This window comes from Gavialis gangeticus, unplaced genomic scaffold, assembly GCF_001723915.1.
Source record: "Gavialis gangeticus isolate Ggan-Ray unplaced genomic scaffold, GavGan_comp1, whole genome shotgun sequence".
Classification (NCBI taxonomy): domain Eukaryota; kingdom Metazoa; phylum Chordata; order Crocodylia; family Gavialidae; genus Gavialis; species Gavialis gangeticus.
This window is the reverse complement of record NW_017728993.1, coordinates 82,128,182-82,155,280: the sequence shown is the minus strand read 5'-3', so window position 1 is coordinate 82,155,280 and position 27,099 is coordinate 82,128,182. Positions and strand designations below refer to the sequence as shown.

Below are 27,099 nucleotides of genomic sequence, written 5' to 3'. Positions count from 1 at the left end.
GATTTGTTCTTGTGTGATACCTTTCTAATTTACTGTTCATTTTTTTAAACCTATCCAGTTGCTCCCAAATTAGCTTTGTCAACTGTTTCTTCTGTTCAAGTTGCAAACCACAAGAGAGGTAGGAATTCTTGGATTCATACAGTGATCTCATAGTGTTATGTGTTGTGAAAACATTGCACTGTATGAATCTAGAATATCTGTGAAGTGTACCTATCAGCTTATTGCTGAGACATGTTTGTTGACAAAAATAGAAGCTTTCAGTATCACAGAGAACATACAGCCATAGATAGCAAAGAGCAGAAAAAATATACTTCCTATTCCGCTTATATATAACATAGTGAAGTATTGTTTTTAAGGAATTAAATGTGACTACGTATATGCCAGCTCATGTTGTTGTTTAGAAAACTAGTATGTTTTATTTTTGTCACTAATTTACATAGACTATAAATGAGGATACATAAACCAACTAGCTGAGGGCAGGCAATATGTAAAGGTTCATTTGTCCGTATCCTAAGTCTTCTATCTGTTCCACTGTAAGTATGTCATACATCTTTATTTTGCTTTAATGCTGAATACATTTCATTTATAGGCATGCATTGTATTACACTTGACCTGATATTTCAATGTTTTTATAAAAAGAGTGGAATTATATTGGCATATTGAAAGGTTATCATTATTGCCTTAATGACTTACCGACAAGCTTTGGCAGCTACATGTCATTCACAGTCTGATGTCTGTTAGAAAAAAAATTCCCATTTGTCGTTCCCTCATCTGTTTATCTCTATAGAGTATATATAAAAGATGTTTAGTTTTCCATGCTTCTTGTTGTCACTACTTCATTATTCATGAAATTGAAGTTGATAAGGTATAGATTTATTAACAAAAAATTGAACTTAGTTTGACCTGTTCAATAAAAATGATGATAATGAGCCATACTGTTTGTTATGAAACAAGTTATTGCTAAGGTTACACTGAAAATCTAATTTGTTTGTCTTTCGCTTGTATAGGTGAGGACAAGGGAAGGAGATTAGTTAGGAAATGAAAAAAAACACAAAACAAAACTAATCATTTTAGGTCTCTTTTAAATCCTGTTCCTTGAAATAATTTTATAGTTTTTAATTAAAATCTGGAACCAAGACGTGTCTCAAGCATCACCCAATGAATGTCTTTGTTTCAAATTTTTGGTTCTCTTTCCTATACTTTTATAATTGTTTCATGTAACAGTTTCACTGGTCATGTATCAAAGTCTGAGCAGGACCTGTCATTTAAAAAATGTGAATGCACACAGGCATTTCCTCATAGTAAAGTGGAAGAAATATGAGAATAAAATGATCAATGTTTGGCATTATTTTTGTCTCCTTTAAAATGCAATTATAACCTTGAGTTTTGCAATTTTGGATGGATTATCTCCATCAAATGGTTTCATTGGAAAACAAATCTAATGGTTCATAAAGCCTGACCCTCTGCATCTTGGCAAGGGATTTGACAATTCCTGAATCATTCAGAGAGATGGTTATCAAATCTAGCCTTGGGTATCTTTGCTGTCCTTTTCTCAACATTAAACATACCCAGCTATCTTAACCTTTCCTCTGAGCTTTAATTTTCCAAACCATTTACCATTTATTGTTACTCAGCTTTAATCTGTCTTCAATTTGTTCATGTCTTTTCTGATATGTGGTACTCAAACCTGAAAGCATTGTTTGCCAACCTTGTAAATTGTTGCCTTTTGTTGTTCTTGTTAGACTATTAGTACCCTAGCTTTTGCCACCTTTTTTCCTCTGTATCAGTGGTTGTAGGGCTTTGCCTTTGATGGAAAGTTTGGTTTGACCGGCAGACAAACATGTGTATAGGAAGTTAAAATTGTGTTTCAGCCAATTTTGATAAGGAGGTCATTATGTCATCTTCTGGCCTTTCTGTGTGCTGGTTAGGGTAATTCACAAGTTCTTAAGCTGGGTAGGAGAGTAAACAGTTAACAGTGGTGTCATGTATTAACTTCCCAGGTGGCATGATATAGGATACAGTTCTGTATAACGTGCTATACTGATCTGTGGTAACAATTTCTATGAGCTGCAGGAGGCTCCTTTACACTGCCATTGCAAAAAGAGTGATATAAAAGGGACTTTACAGGCCAAAGCAGCATCTTCATTATTTTAATTACCTTATTGACCAATAAAATAAAAACTGTTGTATGTCAACAATGTTTAGTCATTTTAACTTTCCACTACAGCTAATCCTTGATCAGTTAAACTGTTTCTGAGATTACCTGTTGTACTTCCATCTCATGTAACACTTTATTAATGTAATGACCAATGTGCACAAATCTTCACCTAAATCTTAACATAGCTGTCCTAACATAAATATTTCATATGCAGTAAAAAGTGATCTCACTGTAACAAAGTGGTGAAGTCCACATGAATGTGACCAAGTTCAAAAGATATGTGTGTTAGTTTTCTTTGTCATTAATGCAACAAATACAAACGTATAGTTGTCTACTACTATAACTAGCTCGTATATACATCTGTGTATGTGTCAGACTGAGTCTCTGATAACTACAGGAGGTGTTTCCTTCGCCTAAACTGTACCTTGTAGCAAGTTACTGTTACAGGAATGTAATCAGTTAATATCAGCTTTATTTATCCTGCTTTGAAAGGCTTTATTATCTTTCAGCTTTACCACAACATGTTATAACTATAATTTTAACATTTTCTCAGTAATACTTTTGGAAGGTCATATCACAATCATTTTCTTGATTCCTCCTTGCTATCTTAGAAGTAATATCATCAGCTATATTATCACCTCTTTATGAAGAAAGCCCTTGTATTGATATCCTGATCATTTGATGGGATGCAGCCACCATAGATGGCCAAAACTGTTGATTGGGAGTCCACTAAATTTGGTGCCTCATCTCAGAAACCAATTGGGCAACTGTAGCAGAAGGTACAGCCTCTGTCAGACCAGAGAGAAAGAGGTACAAAGGCTCATGTAATGACTCACTCTCACATGCAAATATGACGACTCATCCTCACATGTCTGGTCTGATTGGCTATTATATCCTTGCTTCTAATAGGTCCACACCACTCAGAGTAGCTTAGCTATTTAAAGGTATTACAGAGGAGCAGCTGCACTGTCTCCCTAGAATATGGGTACCTCCATTTGCCTCTGTCTCCAGCACTTCCTATCCTAGTTATCTGTCCTTGTTACTAGTTGCTCTGTTTCCTATCTCCTTTCTGCTCCTCACTCCCTGCCCTTCTGGCTCCATCTGCCCAGCTGATTGAACTACCTTTGCCCCTGATGAATCACCCCTGAACTTGGGTCTCTGATACTAAAAAGTCATGAAAAAAGTCAAGGACAAGGTGATCAGACATCATAAACCTAGACAACATTCATCCTTGGGTTATGAAACCCCCCAACTTCTTGAGTTGACAATTTTCAGTATCCCCTTTGTTTGTCAGTCTTTCCATTGACTTGCTGATAATTTCCGCATTTAGGCCCATATCTCACATGTGTTTCTAATTCTAATGATGGGAATTAGCAATTTGGCAGTTTAGCATGCTGTTTAAACTCATTGACCAGATGAACCAGGATAAATATATGCATGATATTTTTAGCCATTTATTGGTATTGCAAGTATAGCATATACATGCTAAGATCTGCCAAGATATGGTTACTTCCTGAGGAGTTAACGTCAATTAAAACTGAGTTAGTGACATCAATAAAAATAATTTACCTCTTGCAGATGCATTCCAATTAATTATTGCTCTTTTTACAGTTTGGCATTTTTCTATATAATTACAGAGTAGAACTGAGTTTTTTTAATTTAAAATTACAAGTAAGGTTCCACCACTGGGAACATTATTAATAGTAGTGCTTTGAGTCTACCACTACAACACCATATTGTCATTGTGTTAAGCAGCATACACACATCAGCCTACATTCTTGGTGGAAGATACAAGCCTCTTTATTAGCATGCTGAAATGAATTGGAAAAGATTGCTCCAGCTGTATATTTAGTTATAACACTGTAGAGGACAGGCATGGGTATATGTAAATGTTATTTAACATTTATTTTCTGCTATCAGCAAAAACCATATCTCACAGTTGAGACCTCTTTTTCACTTAAGCACTGTTTAACTAAATAAAAGATGGTCCCTGTGCCACAGAGCTTTCAGTCGAAATAGATACTGCATATAGGCAAAATTTGTATGTTGAATAGTGCTACTCATATAATACAACAGGATGCATATTCATAAGCCCTGACTCTGCAAATTGCTGTGTTCCCCTGAAGCCCTGTTATTTTTAGAGGGGATCCACGCAGTCTTAGCAGTACTCTGATTTCCTAGGATTTGCAGGATTGGGGCCTTTGTCTCTCTTTCTCTCCCTTTTCCTATAGTGCTTACATGGCCTTAGGTAATAATAGGTTAACTTAAGAATGTAGGCTTGGGTCACGGAGTGCCCTGCAATTGCAGGCCCCATATCCTATAGTTCTAATTAGAACCATCATTCTAATTTCCAGACTAAATTTACCTATTTGTTCTTGTGCCATTATATTCTTTACCTTAAAAAGGCTTTTCCCTCACTTGTGTTTACTTCCTGATGTATTACTAGAAAACAACAACGTATTACTCCTCTGCCTAAATTTTTTAGAGTATACAAGCCAAAGTCTTTTGAGAGCCTATCATATGATTGGTCCTTCTTTTCCTTGATCATCCTAGTAGTTGTTCTCTGCACCTGTTCCAGTTTGAATTAGCCTTTCATGAACACAGATGACTGGAATTTTGTTCCAAGGGAGATATCCCCAAGAGTCTTGTACAATACCATGAACCTCCCTTACCTCCCTTATTCCTCATCTTTTTGTTCTCAAGCCATAACTTGGTTTCGTAAATAAAATTTTTAAGTGATTGTTATATTTAATTTTTCCTCTAAAATCAGAATTGGTATAATACACAAAACTTTAGATGAATAAAGTAGAAAGTCTTCCTATTCTATACGAATATCAGAATTTACAGGATTGTTTCCTGGTCCTGAAAGCTTTGTCATTGGTATAAAGATGACATAAGTATGTCTTGAAATTATCATTTAAATGATGTTTAAATAGAGCTCATCCATGTTCCTTTCCTTTGTATCAAATAATTAATATGAGGTATGCTGGCCAAAATTTTCAAACTGGGGAGCATTTGGCACCTAAATGAAAAAGCCTCATGTTCAGTGATGCCCAGCATTGTCAACTGCAATTGATTTAATTGGGAATAACATAAGAAGCAGGGTTTTTTATTTCAGTGCAAGACTTTGGGCACATATCTTTGACAGTCATGTCCCTTGTATTTAATGTTTTATAATTATTTTTATTATTCTCCTTTTTTTTTTTTTTTTACTATAAGAAAGTTTTGCACATGTGTCTTAATTACTTCCATCTCAAGGGATATGCATTTGTATCAATGGAAACTGAGCCTACCATACCTTGAAAGGTTTACAACTGCAAATGCTTCAGTTCCATCAGATCTGCCAACTACAATCAAATCTTCAAAGTCATGTCATAAAAGTCTGATCATTCTAACCTGCCTGAAACAGATGTCATTTTCATGTCAGATGAAACATCTGTTGTTGTCCATGTGTTAACATTAATTAACATGTCTGTGCTGCCATTCACTCATTTTCTACTCATACTTCATTTTTACAAAGCATGTAATGTGCTATTACTCTGCTACTGTATACATTTTGTATACATTTCTGTTCTTCCTTGCAAGACTGTGAATGCTTCGGCCACTCCAACCGGTGCAGTTACATCAAGCTGCTAAATATAGTCATTTGCGTGAGCTGTAAACACAACACTAGAGGGCAGCACTGTGAGTTATGCAGGCTGGGCTACTTCAGAAATGCTTCTGCAGAGCTGGAGGATGAAAATGTATGCATAGGTCAGTTACTTTATAATTCTGGCTTCTGTTCTGCGCCTTTTCAGCTTCTGGGAGCCACTAGGATATAGGCTAGCAATTTGCACCACTGCTGTTCATTTTCCAGCTGAGCCAGAATGAGCGTTTTCAATGGATGAGGGCATCTCCTGTGTAGTCTTTTAATTCATTTGCACCAGTTTTAAGCATATATTTTGAATTTCTGTAATACAACGAAAATCAGAAGCCTAATGATAAACTGATTGTGCAGTCCTTCCACACGTAAGGGACAATATGGGAGCTGTACACATGTAAGGATTGAAAGATTGAAACTTCAGCCATAGGCTTCAACCCTGCAATTGGACTGTTTATGCAGAACCTCACTGAAGTCTCAATGTGAAATGTGAATATGACAGCAAGATTAGCATCCGTTTTCTAACACAGTTCCAGTTCTCCAGTTTCAAAAATAAATATAACCATGACAAATTTTACTCTCTCTTGTTCTAACATTGTTCCTGGGCCATCATGGCTACAACATCACTCTAACACTACCAAATTTTACTCTCACATATGAAGATGTATGTACAGAATCAATTCCCTCTATGGAATTAGACTGCATTTGAGTACTTGTGGCTGACAGTAGAATTTCTCAAACTAATTATATCCAAGAAAAAGACACTGAAAGCTTTATCAGTTTACCAAACTTTAAAAATTTAATTTTCCTGGGTCATATCATGACAGCAGTTTTGAAGCAGGACTCCTTAATTAATTGTAAACTTCCAAGCTCCTAAAATAAAGATAATTCCACAATAGAACATTATTATTAAGAATGATATTTTGGGAAAAAATGGAAGATGTTCCATTAAAGTAAAGTACAACCTCTTTGTATCATCTCAAACTTCATATAGTCAGATAGGTAGTTGAAAATCTAACGTAGTATATTAAAAATACAACTTCACAGCTTGGTCATTACATAATAGATTGCCCAATAAGTGTATCCCAATAATGAACAGAGCTGTAATGTCTTAAGTCAATTTTTTTATACTATAATACTCAGTATGATCAGTTCTGAATTTCCTCTCTCTTCATTTACCATGGGACATTTTCGGTACTTATCAGAGAACAACCAATGAGTTAATATGGGATTGAAAGGTAATATATTTGTACAATTCAAAAATAGACTATGGGCAAATTTTCAGAGTGAAGTCACATTTTATGTGAAAATATCTTTTAATCCATTGGAAAGATACAGCCAGAACCTATTTAGATTGCTATCATTTGTTCCAGTCTACAACCTGTCAAATAAATTCTTAAACAAAAAATCAAGACACATGCACACACTGTATATTTCATGTGTCCTCTTTAACTTTGCTTCCCATCATCTGAAATAAAAATGTGCGATTCCCTTTGAAAGTAATTAAGCTGAGCTAATATAAACTTCAATATGACAAGTAGCAAATCATGAATTCATATTGTTCTACTAAATAAAATTAACATGTATGCCAAATACAGTACTTTTGAACAGAAGTATTCACCACACCCCACAGCCAAATGCTTGATACAGAAAAGGCATTGTCATCATTGTGTCAAGATCATAATTTAAATTGTCTAAATCAGGCTAACAGGTATGGATAGTTATTTAATAATTTTTTTTTAGATTTTGTTTTATAGACACAGTTACTAGTTTGCCACCTCACAAACGATGAAATGCTAGGAAAAAATCAGTTCTCACGAGGGGCAGAGAAGAAATTTAGTAAAGCAGGAGTGAAAAATAATTACTTTTAAAAATAATTTACAATTGATACCTTTAGCATGAGTTAGCAAAATGAACAACTGTGCAGATCTCAATGTTCCACGGACTCAGCAGTAATAAAATTGGAAATCTTTAATTTAACTAGGAAGGTTCTTCAAAAAATAAATATACACAATGCATTTCCTGACCTTGCCACCCTAATGCAAGCAGAATTCTCATGGACTCCCACAAGAATTGTACATTGTGAGATGACTGCAGGATCAAGCCATACAAATGCAAAAATTACTGCTTGTCAAATGATTTCACTCATGTTAATTCAAAAATATTACTGTTGCACTATAACAGTTCCTTCAGCTTGTAGTTATCATACTGCATGCAAAAGCCTACATATACTAACTGATGCTCCAATTCAGAAGATAATTCTAGTGCTTAAGTGGGACTTCAAGCCATGATTAAGTACTTTCTTCAAAAGGGATGGGCTTAAGTGTATCCTCAAACGCATTCCTGAACTGGGGCTCTTGAGTTTTTAAACCTGCAAGGTGCTGAGCATTATCAACTCCTCTTGATTTCAGCACCTCTCAGAGTCAATTGCAGAGTGTCTTGCTCTATTGGAAATGCTCATTTGATTTCCCCAGAGTATAATACCATTCACTCTTTGTTTTGAGTTTTGATCACATGAAAAGAAAATAATTATAATAAGCTAATAAATACTTTGCATTGGTATTTTTCTATGAAAAATGTTATTTTTCCAGTTAATTTGTTTTCCCCATTTTCAGATAAAGTATTTAGGAAAATTAAAAATACTTGGATAAGTTTATTTTATGAAGTCAGACATTTTACTGTTTATGATATACTGATACTAATCAAATCAAAATAAAAATATACCTGGGTAAGTATAAGGTTAAAAATTAAAGATAAACAATGAATATTAGTCAAGGTTAAACTGAACAAAGGAAATATACAATATGTTATTTCGAGAAATGACAGAGAATCAAATAATGGAGGGTTTGTTTGTTTTTTACCAGTGAATTCAAATAAGAGCAAGTTATGAGGTGGGCTTCCATCTAATAATGTTCTTCATGTTCTTAGGACCCATAGGTTGGAAAGAAATAAGTGTAATAAACTATTTTGTAATATTTGTAAAGTCATGCAAAAAAAAATCCTTTCAAACCTAACTTTATTAGTATTTATCATTTGGCCACAAAATTGCACGCGTGGTCAATTCAATATATTTTTTAAAATAATCATGGCCAAATGCCAAAACAGTAGTTTTAGGGGGAGTGAAAAATATTTCTTTGAATTTTTCATTTTGAAGAAGGAATATTAATAATATCTTAAAGAGTTGCACTTGAATATATTACTTACAAAATCCTGTTATTGTTTTTGTTTTGCACAGGACATTAGCTACTTTTTTCTACATATATAGTGAATTTTTTTTTTGGAATTACTGATTAATTTGATAGCACTTCCATATTAACGTCAAGTACCATGTCTTTAAATATCATGTAATTATTCTCCAGTATGACAGATTACATGAAAGTATTACGAAGGCATGTGCTTAATATCATGGGAATGAAAAGTTTAAACAAGAAGCTGTGGGCCACATAAATACATCTGCTTCCACTTAGAGTTCATAATACCATGGATATCACCAAGTAGACCCAGAGTAATTACTTTATTTTCTTGCCTTATGAAACAGATACTGAATGGCAATTTATTGTCTCCTTAAAAAGATGCCAATCCTGCAGACATCCGGGGCTCCTATACACATGCAAGGAGGCTGCTCTGATTTGCAGTAATTTCAGCGTGTTGGAGCAGACTCAATTAATCGAGTCTGCTGGAGTATGGTATTTACCATGCTCCTGCAGACTCCAGCGTCACGTGTATCAGCATCCTCATGCTGAAATGTGGCGATGGGGCACTTTAAACCAAAGTTTGCTCAATGAGCTTTAGTCCAAAGTTTCCTGCCACCATTTTCCAGTGCAGGGATACTTCGGGTGCTTTTAGTTTGCATGGCCTTTGGAGCTGTGCTAATTAAAGCATCCTCCCACATCCTGGAGCATGTCTATAAATGCCCTCAGACATATGCTTAATATATATGGGTATCAAGGGAACTGTACAAAGATATGTAGTTAAATGCACACATACTTGACTCAAATGCACGCAGTTAGACATATGCCTTAGTGTTTGGCTTAGTGTTTGCAGGTTGAGGTAATAAAAGCCTAACTTTTAATATTTTTTGAAGTGTAGTGGGTAGTTCCCAGTAACTTGACTTAAAACTTTTACATAGAAGCTCAGCATAAAAGCTGTTTTATTCTAGTATTTATTTGCCACCATTTACAGCAAAATACAATCCCAATATTTCTTATTTGTGCATGTGATTGAAGTCAATGGCAGTTCTTGCCCATTCGATTCAGCTGTCATCTTGTGGGATAGTATGTTATACACAGATAGAGCTAAATCTCATTTCACATTTATGCCCATGATTGGCTCTTACGTAGCTGCATAAATACAACTTTTGGGCATGTATGCTTGGTCTTAATTCTAATTCTGATATCTCCTGGATCATTGTGGCAACAGCATTACCTCAATTCCACCCAAAAAGGTGGGGAGTGGGGGATGGTTGAGCCCACATCTGCCAGTTCCTGGCAAAAGTGCTCTAACAACCTAGGAACAGGTTAGGAAGTGTCGAGGTCTTCAGCCCTCTCCTTGAAGCTGGCAGCCAGGAAGGGACAATACATGGGGCCAAGAGGATGAGGAGAGGAAGTTCCTGGGGGGGAAGGACATGATTCTGAGATGGACACTGACCTGGAAGAGAGAGCGCCCTAGGTCCCTGGCCTCTATCCACAGCAAGGCATAAATTATGCAGCTTCTATTTATCCATGTTATCCACTGTATATTCAATGCAAGGTATAGAAAAGGTCGTGGGCAAATGGATAAAGAGGAGAGGTAATGCCAAGCCTACAGCCTGATAGAGTGCTTTGTTGTGAAGTAGGGCACATGCAGTATCTTCAGGTACAAGCCTATGTGAACGATCCCAGCTTTTTGAAAGTGCCAAAAAGTGCACTTTTCCTAGCTACATGCAACCCACTTGCATGCTTAAAAGTGAAAAAAGATTTGACCTATTATGCATAACAGGCCTGGGTCTTTTCACACTTGTAGTACATTTACATCAGTGTAACTCTGTTGTGTTCTCCCAGGTGACATTCAGTTTTTTATTTACAGGGTGATCAGTAAATGTTATTTAAATAAATTTAACTTTCTGCACAGAGTTTCTGCATAGAGTTAATACTTCTACTTTATGCCTATTTATATACAGGTTTTGAATGTCTGAGTACCATCAGAATTGCCAGCTCTTTATACTGATCCCACTGAGGCATAATTTTACTCGGTGTTCCACAATATTTTTTGGCATGCCAGTATCCAACTTCATTAATTAATGTTAGCTAATTGACTAGATTATTATTGTGGAACTGTGTTGGCCAAAGGGAGCTGGTCTCCTCCAGCATGCCAAATGTTTGAAATGTCATCTGTAATTTATAGTTAATAAGCATGTTGGCAACAGATGACCAATTTGTTACTAGTAACATTTTCCCCCTCTTTCCCATCTTTCCGTCCTCCCAATTTTCCATTGGATTATTTTTCCTGTTTTGTCATTTGTAATGTCATTGGATTTTAACATAATTCTAGAGAACAACTGCCAAAGGTAGTCAACAGAGCAGCTTGATTAATTAAAAAAATAAAACCATGCACCCAACAAGGTGGTTAGATTCATATATCCTGTTTTTATCAGCAGCAATGATATTTGATGACACTAGTGAAGTTACTCTGGGTCTACGACAGTGTAATTGAGATTAGAATCTGATTCTTAAATTTAAAAAAAAGATGTTGAACAACAGAAATGCCAAAAAATGAGCTCTGCCAGCACTGATCTCCTATCTTTGGAGGACATTCTTCTGTGATGCTGGCCCAAAGTTGAGCACTGATTTTGTGGCTATGTGAAAAAAAAAAGATTTGAAGTTCAAGAATGGGAAACTATTTCTATGTAGTAATAATTATAAGAGCAGATGGGATATACCCAGTCCGTGGTTTATTCTAGTCCTTGACCAGGTGCACACCCATGAGAAAAATAGACCTTTAGATGTTGGGCTTGCATTACCATTGCTTTATCTTCTATCCACCAGCCTGGGGACAAGGTGAGCAAAGTAGAATGAAAATGACAAAGCCTAAAGTCAGCTGAAAGCAAGTTTCATGTGACCTTGTTCCCCACCTCAAGATTATTATTCTGGATTATGTGAAAGCTGTGTTAAGTACACTCCCATCAGTGCAATGACAAATACCTTTTGAAATTACTATATACTGTTAAATAAAGGAAGACTATCTTGGAAATAAGTGCATTTATATAATATTAAAAATATTCAGCAATATTTAAAGTATTAAGTAATACAGATAAGCATATTTTAATCATTTAAAATAGATTTTACCCTGATGGCATATTGATTTATCCTTACTATACAAAACTTTCTATTGTTCATTAAACTGTCTATTGTTCATTAAACTGTCTAAAACATCCTTTCCAGAATGTGATCTCCATTATGGTCACTTAAAGAACATAGCATTTTCTTCCTCTATATCTTTTGCTTCTTTTTTTTTTCCTTCACACCATTATAATGTCTCCTTGAGATTATGTAAGGAAACAAATGGGTAGATCTGTTGTAATTATATTCTGTCTTCCAAATGCCATCAATAGAAAGTCTTCCTTTAATCTTAACACTGGAAATGCTCCCTTTATCGCTACTAGTTGAATTATAGCTATGTAGACCTGAATCTGGCATATGTGTGTTGTCTTGTTTCTGCAGACTGTTATTGTAACCCTTTTGGTTCAGTCCATGATCGCTGTAATGACACAGGATTTTGTGAGTGTAAGAAGGGGACATCAGGGCCTAAGTGTGATAAGTGTCTGCCGGGATATATCTGGCACAGCTTGGGCTGTCAACGTAAGTAACTCTGAGAGCTGCCCTTCTCCTGCAACTTTGCTGCCTCTGCTTCTGTATGCTAGCATGTGCAGCTACCTAGAACAGAAAAAGCAAAACTTCTACGAGCTTTAATAATGCCATGCTGCCTGAAGCTTTATGGAGAATCCCAAATGAGGACAGTAAATTTACTGTGCAGTACATTTATTTCAATATGCTTTTAGTGCCCTCTCCCCTCTCTATCTGCTAACGCCTAAAGGAACTTGTACTGAAATATGCAGAACTGTGCATCTTACCAGCTATAAATTAACTTGTGTGAATGAAACCACCAGTGGAAATGCTCCAAATTTGTAAATTCTTTACAAAAGATAAAAGGTGGCTTTTATCCATGTCAACATATTTCTTGCACTGAACTCCTGCCCTTTTGAGTAACCAAAAAGTCTGAGTTAATAAATACTGACTCCTTGCCTAAGGTAGTCTTTGAGTCTAAACGAAAGCAAGAGGTGACAAATCTAGAGATGTTTGAGTTCATTTAGCAAGGGACAAATATTAGTATCAAGGTTAATATTAACTTCAATACCAGGTGTTCTTCAGTGCTTAGCTGTACATTAAGCTTTTCTGGGTAGCACAGCCCTCATAGACATTCAAGTGCAAATACTGCCCTCAGAACAGGCTGGGCAAGAAAGCTTTTATAGCAGATCCTTAAAATTCTGTTCCTTATATCCTTTGGGAGTTCCTAGTAACTCTTATCTGTTCCTGATAGCTCCTTTATTTCTGCAAACTTGAACTTTTTTTGTTGTTGTTTCTTTCACCTTCACTCCCTTCACTTTAGCATCCCCACTGCAATCACTCATACATGTAAGAGCATTTCTACAAGAAACACTTGCTTCTGGTTGCAAGTTTTAGAAACTCATGAAGGACAATAAACATTTCAAGAGAAAAAAACTTTAAAAACCATCAAGAAGTTCAGATAGAGCAATGATAGTTGCTGAATTAGAATTTGTAAAGTAACATAGGTTTGCCACAGAGCCACCAGATCTGAAAGATGCATTCATGGCAAACTTTTTATTCAGTGAATCAGGCCTATTTCTCCATTTGTGAATTATCCACAAAGAGTATTTATTTTAAACATGATTATTATTTGATACCCGGTTTATGCAACATACTTCATTATATCAGATGGTCACAAATTGTTCACTTTATTTGTTGCTTTGAATATTGGTTATCCATACATTGTTTCATGCATTTGATCACCTTAATCTCACACAGTGAAAGACTAGACCAACTGAAGTAAATGGCAGTTTTGCCATGGACTTCAGCAAAATTGGGATTTCACCGATAATATTGTTTCAGCTTCATGTTAGGATGACTGTGAAATGTCAGAGAATCATAGAAAGACTAATGTTGCAAATATTTGCAATGTTTCATCTTTCATAAAGATACTTTTACAAACCAGAATTAATTTCTCATCTTTTTGGAAAATAAAAGGAATTAGGAACAGTGTCAAATTAATTAATAGATTTTATTCCAAACAACGGTTTTCCAATATTTGTGCAGTATCTGCTCAGTTCCCACATTTTCAGAGCCTAAAGCAAAATAAATACAAGACAATTCATATGGCTACATTAAAATGCTTTGGGGTGAAATCCTGGCTCCACTGAAGCCAACAGCAAAACTCCCATGAACTTCAGGGAGCTAGGATTTCACATTGCAATCATGTTTGAGAATGGAAGGCTCCCATCAGGCTCTCCTGTTGTGTAATTTTTTATCTCCCTATCTGGTCTTTTAACTTCTTTTAGTTTAATGTATAACAATTTTGTACTCTGTGGCTAGAATTAAAATGCATATAGTGATATTCAAATGTATTTGGGCCTGACATCACAGGTTACATGAGAGAAAAGTGTGTTCTCTTATTTATATTTTAATATTTCAGTCATTTTGACTCGTGTGCATGACAAACATAAGGGGTAAAAAAAAGACTTCAAAGCGTGAAGAAACAGTGGTAGCCCAGCACTTCAGATTTAAGAATGGTTGTTAGCTGTGTTTGTCTGAAGTTAGGAAGAACGTAGAGTAGGATGCCACCTCATAGAACAACTTATTCAGAGAGGCATGAGCTTTTGTAGGCTACATACAGCCTACTTGATCTGATGGTATGTATGAACTTGCAGACATCAGGGATACAAAATAGAAAGGAATATTATACCCAAGCTCTAGCAGACAAACTCAGGATGTGATTCTGAGGGATCTGGTGTCAAAAACCCTTTTATTACATGCACAGAATGAACCTTTTCTGGGGATGGATCGGGATTGCATACTCAAGTAGAGGCAATCATCTGTATGACCCTGCTTCACTGGTTGCAGAATTGGACAATGTGTAAGGAATGAAGCAGGATTGCTGGTAGAGTAGGGTCTCTCAATTACGGTGGCTGAATGATAATCCTAGAAAAATAAGTTTTCCCTTGGCTTCTGCAAGAGTGCCTTCCTGATGTTGGACAAGTAACTTAAACCTGCGTTCAGTTCACTGTCACTAATAGTGTTCTTCTCATTTTGTGAGTGCCTGACCTGAAACTCTGAGACCTGATTTGCAGAAGTGCTGGGCAGTCACAGCTGCATCAAAAGTCAATGGAGTTAGGATTTTGAACATATAATGTGATATATTATACTGAATGCAGTGTATAATCAGGTTCTAGCTATCTCCGATTTGGCGTGCAAAATACGTGGATACTTTTAACCATAATCTCTATGCCTGGGTTGCTTATCTGTAAACTTGGGCTGACCTTACACTGATTCTATGAAAATAATATTCAAGAAGCACTCCAGTACTGTTGTGCAAGGTGCCACAGGAAAATTCAAGAGGAAATTCATAATTCTGTAGTCAGAGCAGATTTTGAATAGCGTGCAGTAAATATAGCAGTGGGTCACATATTTAACAATGAGGAGGAAAAAAATGAAGGAGGGGGGTCTATAGAGGGGAAAAGACAGGTAACCACAATTTAAGACAGTAAAATAAGAAAATACACTCTAGATGAAACTACTGTAAGGTAGGTAAGCTGCTCTAAGGCTACATAGCCCTGCTCAAAGATGAGTCAGACACAGCTCAAAGTCAAACCAGGAGAAAGTATCAAGTGGACTTCCCCTGTAGTATGTTCTGGGTCCAGTATTGTCCAATATCTTCATTAAAGATTTGGAGATTGGATTTGAGTAGAGTAAGTAAATTTGCAGTTCTCTCTGCCACTGGAACTGTTTAAGTGCAGGACAGACAAATATTTGCCTGGCATGATTTCAATAGAAATGATCCTTCTTTGAGCAATGGATTGGACTAAATGATCTCTCAAGGTTCCTTCTGTCCCTCGTTTTATGATTCATTGGTTGTATAATCAAATATACATGCCAGGTGGCTGAATTCAGGTTACATCTTCCTTATGGTATTTCCTACATTTTCAATTTTGCAGCCTCAATAATGTTCTTTTCACACAGGGTTTTTGTATGTAGAATACGGTTGGACCACCATTTGTTGAATCAAAATCCGTTAAAAAATATTTAAGAAATATTTAGTAGCAGTACCTTCAGATTAAAAACATTTATTCAAAAAATAAAAACAATACATGTTTAGTGAACATAAAAGAAACACATACAACATCTCCACAAATTTTCTCTTCAGATCAGATTTAAATGTTTTTGGCTGTAGAATGGACATTAGATTACCATATATTTAATATATTCAACTATGTACACACTGATATAAATGTACTTTTTGTATTTGATGTTTCCATCTGGAGAACAAGATTCATGATCTAGTTGCTATTTAATGGGTTAATTAAATGGATCCATTTTTTCACTGAATTTTTTTTGGAAATTTTTTTTATGATTTTCTTATTTACGTGAAATTACATAAAAAACAAAATGCTACATTACCAAGATTCCTAAGGATTATTTGCCTAAGCTTTGTAACATGGTGGTGATCCAGTTCCCTGTAACAGTTTCCTTTGAACCTTTATGGTACAGAATATTATACTATATTTTAATAAATATATAAATAAATAAATAATGCAATATTGAAACTATTATGCAAAACCATTCAAGGGGTGCTTTTCTAGTATACAGCAATAGACCTAATGGAGCTAGAAATTTGACTATGCAAATATATATCTAAAGTTGTGTTTGTTCATAACGTAAACAGTTAAAACATCCATATGAATTTTATTAGTAAATATGTACATGCAGAATGGCTAAATTCCAAATTTTAATCATCCATTTATTCAAAATATTCACAAATGATTGAGTGTTTTTTAAGGTCCTGCAACATTTCCTTTTTAAAATTAATGTCCAAACTGTACCAGAGGGCAGCACAGAAGCCCAGATTCTCAATGCATTTATTTAGGCATATAAGTCCTATTGATTTCACTTTTAAGGGTTTGCACTAAAGAGCTCATCTTTTACAAATCTGTGCATGAAGGAACCAGATATAATACTGGCTCTTTTGCCATGAGAGCACAAATACCAACAGTAAGTTGTCTCATAGAACTGAAGGATTTCACTGCATACTCATAGCATTCAGCAGAGCTGGAGAAAGTTCACTACACTGGGTTAAAAGGATGCAGCAGATCTGACTACTGATTGCACTCACCTCAAGCTCTCCCATAGGAATGATTCCTACCTCAGGCATAGTGCATACAGGAAATATTTTCATTGCTTAGCACATCACATCCCTCTACATATCCCTGTCCACACATGCACACCTCTCTCTCTTACTCACACTACCCCTCTTTCCCACCACCACCAAAAAAATGAAGGTAGTAAAATAAAAATAATTGCTGTTTGTGAAGCTACAGTATTTCAGAGTTTGGAAAATATAAGAAAGTGACAACTCAGTAGACGTTCTTTTCTTTTCAAATATGATAGTATATTTTTACAAAATAAACAGTCAAACTAACCACATCTTTGCATGTTAGGACAAGTCCAAAGTGAGTTCTTAATGCTTTGTTGTAAGAGGAGCTTGCAAAGGAATATGGACAAATATGCACTTAGGAGCACCTCCAGAATTTAAAAATTTGAGCTGAGTAAATAATGAAAGCATTGTTCACAAACTTTAATTTGTAGCTTTAAGTTTGCTTGCTTCTCCTATGTTCTCTTTTGTGTCCCATTTCTATGAAAAATTCAATCACTTGAAATTATTGGACACATGCAGGAGTATTTGCAGAAACCTGTTTTGAATTTTTCAAATGCAGGAATTTGTGCTGGAAATGTTTGCACATTCATTCAATGAAGTAACACTAAAATATTTTGAAAATTATTTTCTCAGCAATCACAACCACAACTTAGCAACACAGCTTGAATTTTGATTAGTCTTTGTGAGCTCATAAAAAAGTTTGAGAAGTCAGAAAGAACCACAAGATTAACAGACTTAAGGAACTCACAGTCTGGTTTCAGTTGTTTTGAGAGGAAGGGCAAAAATTTAAATCCCTATTCCTGCAATTAGATCTATTTTGGCAACTCTTTGCAGGCGTACAAACATAGCAACTAGCAGAGCTGGGGTGCTGCGAATTGCCCCACAGGCAGTTTGTCTGTGTGCAGTAGCCCCCTCTGCAGAACTGACTGCAGGTTGAAGCCCTAATTTTGTTCAGTGTAAGATCTGTTGTGAATTGTCACTTTAATTGTCATTCGCGTCTTTTGGTTTAAATGCACAAATGTGAAGCAGTGAGATAGTATTATTTTGTTTCAAAACTGAGTGAGTTGTGAACCAGACCCCTTATATTAACTATAAATATTTCCTTTTTTTTTTCCCCATTTTTCCATTTTTAATAGATTTATTAAGGCAGGCAGAAGATTACAATTATATTCTTATGCCTGATTTTCAAATTGTGCTCATTGCTTGCATCTGTCTTGTGGATTGAGCTCGTCTAACTCCATAGTCAGCTAGATAATTCATACTCTATCATATATGATGCCGTCTATTTATTATATAATTATTTAAATATAAGCTTGTTTTATTTTCTTTATTTTGTCTTCCATTACAAAGGTTAGAAGCTAAACTATTTTATCAAAATCATCATGCAGGTTGAATTTCCAAAGAAAATAAAACATGAGACTGTGAGCCTGTGAATTACGTAAACATTTGTTTGTTGGAAGTCAGTATCTACAAATCAGCATGAAATCTTTTGCTATTAGTAACTTCCAAAAATGTCATTCTTAAAATATATATTGCACCTTTCATTATCTCTAAATAATTTAACTAAATAAATGTAGCTGTCCTCTAGTGCTTCATCCAGATGAGTGGGGATGTGCGGTATGTGGTGCTGCAGAACCATCTGTAGCACCATACACCACACATGCAGGCATTCCCTGTGGTGCTACCTTGCAGCGTGGCAGGATTTTTCTTTTATGAGAGATCCCAGGGTCAAAAAAACCTATGCCAAAACACAGGGTACACAGCAGTAATGCACACTACCCAAAACCAGAGCCTAGCCAACTGGAGCCACACTCCATCTGTTGGCCAGGCTTCCTGCCACAGCTGCAACCCTGGGAGGCCCCCAGGACCTCAGGTAAGGCTGCTGGGCCCAGCACAGTTGCTTGCCCCAGCCTTCCCTACCCCACCTGGGGTAACCAGCTGCACACCAGGGCACATGTGGCACAAGCGTTCCCTAGAGACAAGTAGCAACAACACAAAGCATGCTACAGGTACTTGTCCTCAGGGAAACAAACATCCTTGTTCGTCCAGATGTACCCTAGAAATCCTTTCTGAGGGGATGCTGAACTTATATCCATGTGTGAAGGTGTAAATTGACTGAAAAATATACGCACTCATGAAGCCTGTGCTTGACAAAGTGTACTCAAAGGAAGCACAGCAGTTAGAATCAGCAAGCTCTTAATCCTAATCCACCTCTGCCACTGTATAATCCTGTGGCTATGGGCAAATTACTTACACATTCTCTAAATCAAAGCCTCCATCTTTCTACCATAGAGATTATTTATCTAAATACCTGCTGCACGAAATTCTTAAGAGGGTTCATTCAGTAACATGAATGAAGGGCTTTGAACATACAGGGCCAGATTCTGCCCTACAATAAATCCAGAGCAACTCATCTTTAATCAGTCAAGAATCAAAGTAACATGGTTCAGACAAAAATGCAGCTTGTAAAGGTATTTGCAGTATTATTGAAACACATAAGGAAATGTAACCTAGGAACAAACAAGACAAAATTATAGACCCCAGAGAGTTATCAGTTCAACTTCTCAGGTGGTATAAATCAATGTCATTCCATTGCTTTTCATAGAGACATGCCAGAAAATGTGCCTTGTTATTATGAAGATTTTCCTGTAGTTATCCTTCTGAATCTTTAAAACCACAGAAAAGACGAGCTCTGTGCAGTTCCATACATTAGCTTTGGTAAAGCAATCAACAGAATAACCATATACTTGAAGGAAGGTATAGAAGCGACACTACTGAGGTCCAAGGCTGAAGGTTGCATGACAGAAATGAATTTGGTTTGAAGGAGGCCAGGCAGGGTTCTTGGCATGAAGAAGGTGGAAGGACTTCAAATGTTGGATAGCAGGAAGGTAAACATACAACCAGTTGTTGAAGAAAGATACAAAAGGTGCAATTAAAGGAAAAGCCGAAAAGGAGCCTACGATGAAAATATGGAGTAGGAGACTAAAACATAAATACAGTTTTATCAATGGATGTATATTTGTACCACAACTAACTGTTGTGTTGAAGATTGAAGTTCAGGTCTTAAGCTTGATCCTGGTAAAAATGTGTTGGCTGGATCTAAGAAATGAAATGTTCTACAGCCAAGGGCATGTATACTAGTAACCTTTTCTGACCAACTGAGAGCTGACTTTGATTGGAACTGGGGGAAAATGTTTCTATGCCTATTACACCTGTTATAGAGACCTCTGGAGGGAAGGTCCGTATAATGGAGGACACATGATTGCCGATTAAGATGTCTGTTGTAAGCACAGTACACAACAGCTGCTAACATCTACAGGCATTTGGGAAAAAGCCCGAAAAGGATAATAGCTCATAAAATGACTGGAGAAAAAACAGAGTTAGTATTATTGCTACTAAGCAAAAGGTTTGTCATGAGCAGCAATCTCTGTTTTAAAGGGATTGTGTTATCACCTGATGTAGTTTTTTCCGCAGCCCCTCTAAATCAAAACAAATTATTCATGAGCAAGATTTACAAAACTGCAGCACCAGTCTGGCCCTTAAATGGAAGCGTTCCCTAGCAGTATGATATTATTTTTCCTGTTGACTGTACTTTCAGAGTCATCAGCTTTCAAGCTTTTTACAATCTTATTGGGGTATCAGCATTTTTGTCTTTCCATCATATGGTTGCCAGTGTTATGAGCAGTTAAAGTATTGGCATTATGCCGAAACAGATGGAAACCTTTTGAGGAAGGGGAGGAAAAAAATGGACAAAATACAGGGACACATGGAATCCAAAACCTTCCCTGTTGCACTGAAAAAGAAAAAAAACCCAAAAGATGTAAACTCTGTAAGATTCATATTGTACAGAAGGGAAGTTATCAACCTGTTAACTACATAAAAGGTATTCAGCATGTAGAGCCAAAATAAATGATGGCAATGAATATAATAGGAGTGCATTTCAAAGCAGCATACTTTAAAAAGGGTATATACAATTTCTTGGTTCAACTGTATTTTTGGCAGAGTATTATGGGAAATTGCTGCACAGCTAAATATTAGGAGAGTCATAAAAAGTTAAACAAGTGGCCCTATTTGTTTTCTTTAAATCAGTATGATTTAAAAATGGTTAATATTTGATAGCTTAATAATAAATATTTTAATATAGTATATTGCAGTCAGTTAGGAATAGATCAAAAGGAGATACAAAGTAAGCTCCAAAAGATAAACTTTTATTAGGAACATGAAATAGAACATAAAGCTTGATAGCAATTACCATTTAATCTATTCATGTTTGGAAACGTATTGAAGGGGAAACTTATAACTCAGTTAATTGTTATGAATTATTAATTGCTCATTTGAACAGTGATGAGCAAGGCTGCTCTTATTTTTAAAAGCTGTCATGCTTTCCTTTTAAACCTGCTCAATAGCCTTGACCTTTGTGTAATTTGCTTGCTCACAGCTATTTCATGAGAGCAGGAAAAAAAAGATCCATAACCCGAAGAAAAACCCGGCATGGTTTTGATAATGTGGGTCTGAAGGGAACTATTTAGGTTTAAATAAAATAATCATCATCGTGTTCAGTTAGAGATTTAAAAAAAAGAGTATTGACCTGAGCTAATCAAAGATACTTGATACTTCCTGTCTTTGTATGATGTTATCGATGACAAAGCTGACTCCAGGCCTCATTGATTTTTAAGTCCTCAGTATTCAGGGTGCACACTGCAGTTATACACATGACCAAATATTTCTTTTTGAATCTAGTTTCACCAAAGAGATAACGTTCATTCATGATAACAAGTGTATGAAAACTAAGGTTAATGTAGACCTCATACGGACACACAGTTTCTCCTGGGAGAGTTGCAGCTCTCTTAGGAAAAACCACAAGTGGTCAGGCTTCTTCTCTCGCAGTAAAAATGACCACTCCAGGAGAAAAATAACCTGGGAACACACCCTCTTCACAACCTTCACACTGTGCTGCAGGGAAACACAGGCTCACCATGGGCAGTCTGGGTCAACCAATCAGGGCTACCCTCTGCAGTTCTGCCATTTGTCTCTAGGCAGACTAAGGGAAACTGCAGAACGTGCTGAGATGTGTGCATGCAGCCACTCCCCCCTGACAGTACAGTGTCAGCACTCCAATCTCTCCACTCTTCAGGACCTCAGCATTCAAATATTTGTACATGTGGTTCTGTGCAAGTTTTACTACCAGGAGAATTCTCTCAGATTATTTGAATCTGTGTACTCAGCCACAGTGCTGATTAGACTCCTGGAGTTAAGAGTCTGAACTGGGAAGGTGCTGATTGCCTCTTGGAAGGATCTTGAATCCCTAAACTTATGCTGAATCCCTAAATTTATGCTCACTACTTACTGTGGTTTATTGATATAAAATGTATTTCTATGACTTCCAAAATGTTATGTCTGGACTAGCTCACCCAAAAATTTTGTGGCAGAAACACAGGGCTCCACCTTAGATGCTCCTTTACATTCCTGTAGCTACAGTAGGCATAAATGTGTTAAAGTGCATTGACTTCTGCCCTGGAATTGAATTTATTGAACACATGTATTCCTTAAGTACTCCACAGTTCCTTTATCTTGGCTGACTATAGGTTATCTACAAAAACCAATAATGGAATAGTCAAACTATATAGTTTGGGAACCTCGCAGTCTCCTAGCACATGCTGTTTTAGGTTGGTTTAAAGTGTCACGTCAGTGCTTTCCACCCCTTGAACAGACCTGGCGACACCTGGCATCCTCCATCCTACCTCACACTTGTGGAGAGTCTTGGATCTCCCCAGAATTGTTCAAATAGTGGTGGGAATTCCCTCACTGTAACCCTTCCTCATTCCTGCCACCTCTCTAGAACTAGGAGCTGTTCTTGGCAGGCTCATTGACAGCCTGCTCCCTTCCCTGGCAGGCAAGACAACAGGCTACCAGTCATCAGGCTCCTTTAGACTCAGCATTCTACTGCCCTCTGGCTTGAGAGCTCTTCTTTGAGGTGTCTGCGTAACTCACCAGCTAGGAGGCTGGAATGCCTGTATGCCTTCGGCCCTGACCTATCTTTCCAGCTCTAAGAATTTCCTGGAAAATTCTTAACAGTGGAACTGAACGCCTGTGCTTAGCCATTATAGTAGTATCTTTACTACTAGGAGTACCTTTCAGTGCTTATACACATGCTCCAATGCATTCTAATTAGAACACTCTAGCATCATTGCAGTGTCACATTAGGTTTAAAAATGGCCACTGGGGTGCTTTAACTAACACTCATCAAATGAGCTTTAAAGTGTCCCACAGCCATTTTTAAATGTGCGGGGGCTTAATACACATGATGCTGTGGTGCATTAATTAGAGTAGCTTTCTGGGAACTGCTGTGATTACAATACCCATCCACCCCCACCACCAAGCACGTGTATAGGTACCCTTTGCTACCACCCTTATTCCACTGTAGTACCTTTATGTCATAATTGAAATTGCATCCTCAATTGCCCCTGTAAGGTTAAGCATATGAATACATTTTTCTGGATCAAGTTCTGTGTCGTGATAAGGAAATCATTTAGGAAGTTAGTGATGAAGCTGGGAACAAAAGGTTGATCTAAGTAACATCTGAGGGTCTTTATTAAAGAAAGGATAGTCTTACAGCAAAGACTACTCATGGGTAAAGATTTGCAGGATCCAGTGCATAGGTATTTATGGAGGACCTATACTCAGGTCAAACAGGTGTTGAACAAGATATTAATGGATGCCTTTCATTTGTTTTTATCAGTGCAATTTCACAATATGCATTTGTTATTACCAACCACTGTTTGCTCACAATGAACTGAAGTCAGTGGCAGAATCATTGAGAGAGACTTTAGCGGAAGCCAAATCAGACCTATTATCATTACCTTTTCTTATAAAGAGAAACATTCAGTAGAAAATAAAATCTTCACCTATGATCATGAGATGAGAAGAAGATGAAATAATGCTAGAAGTTAAGAGTCTCTACAGATAAAGGAAAAGAGAAAGAGATCAGTTGATTATGAACCTTTTGTTGGCAATTGATGCTTCTTGAAGATTGATAATAACTGAGATGACACTGGCAAAATATATTAAAGGAAAAGTGGTGATAGACTTCCCAGTGTAAAACAGAAAAAGGTCTGCATGATTAATTAAAGCATTGTATCTAAAACTATTTCTTGCTTTTATAATTAGAAATGAGAAATAAGTATCTTTCTAAGCTAGTCATTTTCTCTAATGATCAATTATCTGTGCCCTCTTGGAAAAGCAAAATCTCTAGACAGTATTTTAGGACAATATGTTAACATTTGCACAGATGCCCACTGGCTGACCTGAAGATATGGTTTAAATATATATTTCCAGTATACTTACAGCCATCCATTAGGATTATTTTGACCCTAGCAGATCTTTCATTTTTCAGACAAATATGACACATTTTCCTGATCTGCAAAGGCTAAAAGCACAACTATATCTTAAAACTTATTTATTGGTGGATAAAGCAAATTGTTTATCTGCTATGGGGTGGAGTGATGCGAACAGTGACATTGGGGAGAGGCTCCAAGACCCACAAGCCACAACTCTGAGCCCTCAAAGCAAGGGGTTTGCAAAGTTACTTATAAGCCACCTTCACTTTAACCAAGGGAGGGTCACTTTATTCTCAGTCTGGTCCCTGCTTAAATTTCAGCAATATGAAGGATTTTTTTTTTTTTAGTGGACTACCACAATCTGCCAACTGGGAATTGCCAAGATATAAAGGAGATCACATCCATCCTCCCTTTTTAGTGGGAATCTTCCACTGACTACAGGTTTCCCTCCATTTATGCTTTACATGCATTCACATAAAGTAAACCCACTTTACAATGTAATAAATAGGGATAGGCTCCCATGGCAGTGAGGGAGGAAGGAAGTCAGACTGGGAGTAGGGAAGGGGCAGGGGGAGGGGTGCCATTCCTGGGGTTGCACAAGGCAGCAAAGCAGAGGGAACAAAGCAGCACTCACCCCAGCCCTGGTTGCAGCGTTGCCAGGAGTGGCCAGCGCCAGGTGTCTGCAGCCGCTAGGCTGCACCATGCCCCGCCTGTCCCCACTCACCTCTGCTCCTGGGCTGCGCCATGCCCTGGTGCAGGCAGCTGGTGTCGGCTGCTCCCAGGGCCACTGCACCCCACACCACCCAGGGCTCCACTTGCCCACATTCACCCCAGCCCATGCTAGTGCAGCCCCTGGAGCAGCCAACACCAGCTGCCTGCACCATGGCACAGCACAGCCCAGGAGCTGGGGTGAGCCCAGGTGCGGGGGGCACAGGAAGGGCACAGTGCAGCCCAGTGGATGCAGGCAGCTGGCACTGGCCACTCCCAGGGCCACTGCAGCCAGGGCTGGGGTGAGTGGGGCCATGACCCTTTCCCCTCCCCCCACAGACTTACCTGCTTGGGGGGGCATCTATGCTGATTGCATAAAAGCAAATTGACCTTGCATATAACAAATTATAGGTCTAAGTATTTTCATTGCATAAGAGCAAATTCACATATAAAGAATCCGCATAAATTGAGGGAAACCTGTAGTTATACCGGCTTTAGGTCAACTTTGGGAAGCACTGCCAAGCAGCTGCAGGACAGGAAAGCACTACGGCGATAACCCACAGAGCCACCAGGCTGTCTTACTTGCACTTATCATTTTCAGTTTCATATGCATCGACAAGCTTGTGAGAAACAACAAACATACACAGCATCCTCATTAAAAACATAATTGTCCATAGGAGACAATTCAGCAGGGTGTTCTGTTAATGAGATGCTGCATCACAGTGAGCTCTGAATATTATACATATTCTAAGTAGAAAATGAACTTCTCTTTTACACCAAAAGATTCTTGAACTGGCACTCTTATTTTGAAGAGTGTGAAGTTTTATTTCCAAAGGAAATAAAGAGTTTCACCATATGTAGCTCTTTCTTTAAGAACTGAGGCTGTATGTGGAGAGTGAGGCAACAGGCATTGATACTTCCCTGAGGGCACATTGCTCAGACTACTATTACTGCTGCTATTACTACTACCACCACCATCACCATGACCACTACCACCAATTTCAAGGTAAGCAGGACTGAGTCCACAGCGAGCTTTAAATTGGAGTCACTAGCACAAGAAAATTCTTAAAGCAGCAATGGCACCCTTAAATCAGGCCAACTGCATCAATGCTGTGCAATACACTGCAGATCTCTGTCAGGAGGCTTGATTTCTTTACACAGAGATTATAATACTATTCTATATACAAGATGTACCAAAGCCACATGTGCACAGCTACCATATGGTACACAATCCTTGTGTGACTGTATGCACCTGTATGCAGTGGGAAGCAGGAACTGCTTGTGTGAATTTGTGCCCTTACAGAATTTTGAATCTGGCTCAAAATTTGTGTTTCCTATAAAAACAGGATCATGCATGGCAGTACAATAGTCTGGTTCCTGTGCCCTGTAGCATAACAGCCTAAGACTTGTCCTAACCCACAGAAAGCTGTAGCTAGCTTAAAGCATAGCCCTGAAAACTAGAGGTGCAGTGATACATTGGTCCCTAATTGGATCGGTACCAATATGAAGGAAATTGTCTGTATCAGATATCAGCCCTATGGGGCCGATAATTTGGCCAGTAAATGCAGTGCAGCACAGAGCAGAGCTAGCAGTGTGGAGAGGTGCCTCCAGCTGGTAAGTTGGAAAGTAAGAGGGAGGGAAGGAGCATGGGGGCCAGGGGCAGGAGCTACCCTGCCAGGGCAGGGGGGGCGCACAGGACAGAGGCATGGCTCATGGGGTGGGGGCAGCTCCTGCTGCTTTTTGCACCCCGGGAGGGTGAGAACGGGGGGGGGGGG

General features: G+C 37.6%; 1 protein-coding gene across 7 annotated transcripts in view; it reads left to right on the top strand.

The window, feature by feature from the left end:
- The window catches only part of NTNG1 (netrin G1), a 392,694-nt gene that overhangs the window by 322,916 nt on the left and 42,679 nt on the right, over positions 1-27,099 (top strand). For 3 of the 7 annotated variants that reach the window (XM_019502085.1, XM_019502083.1, XM_019502084.1), the window contains one exon: positions 12,497-12,634. The exons of 2 other annotated variants lie outside the window; for them this stretch is intronic. In XM_019502085.1, the coding sequence (XP_019357630.1) occupies positions 12,497-12,634 (138 nt within the window). Of the gene's footprint in view, positions 1-58; positions 119-12,496; positions 12,635-27,099 lie in introns of all 7 variants that reach the window. 2 more of the 7 variants (XM_019502089.1, XM_019502086.1) reach the window with 2 other exon arrangements.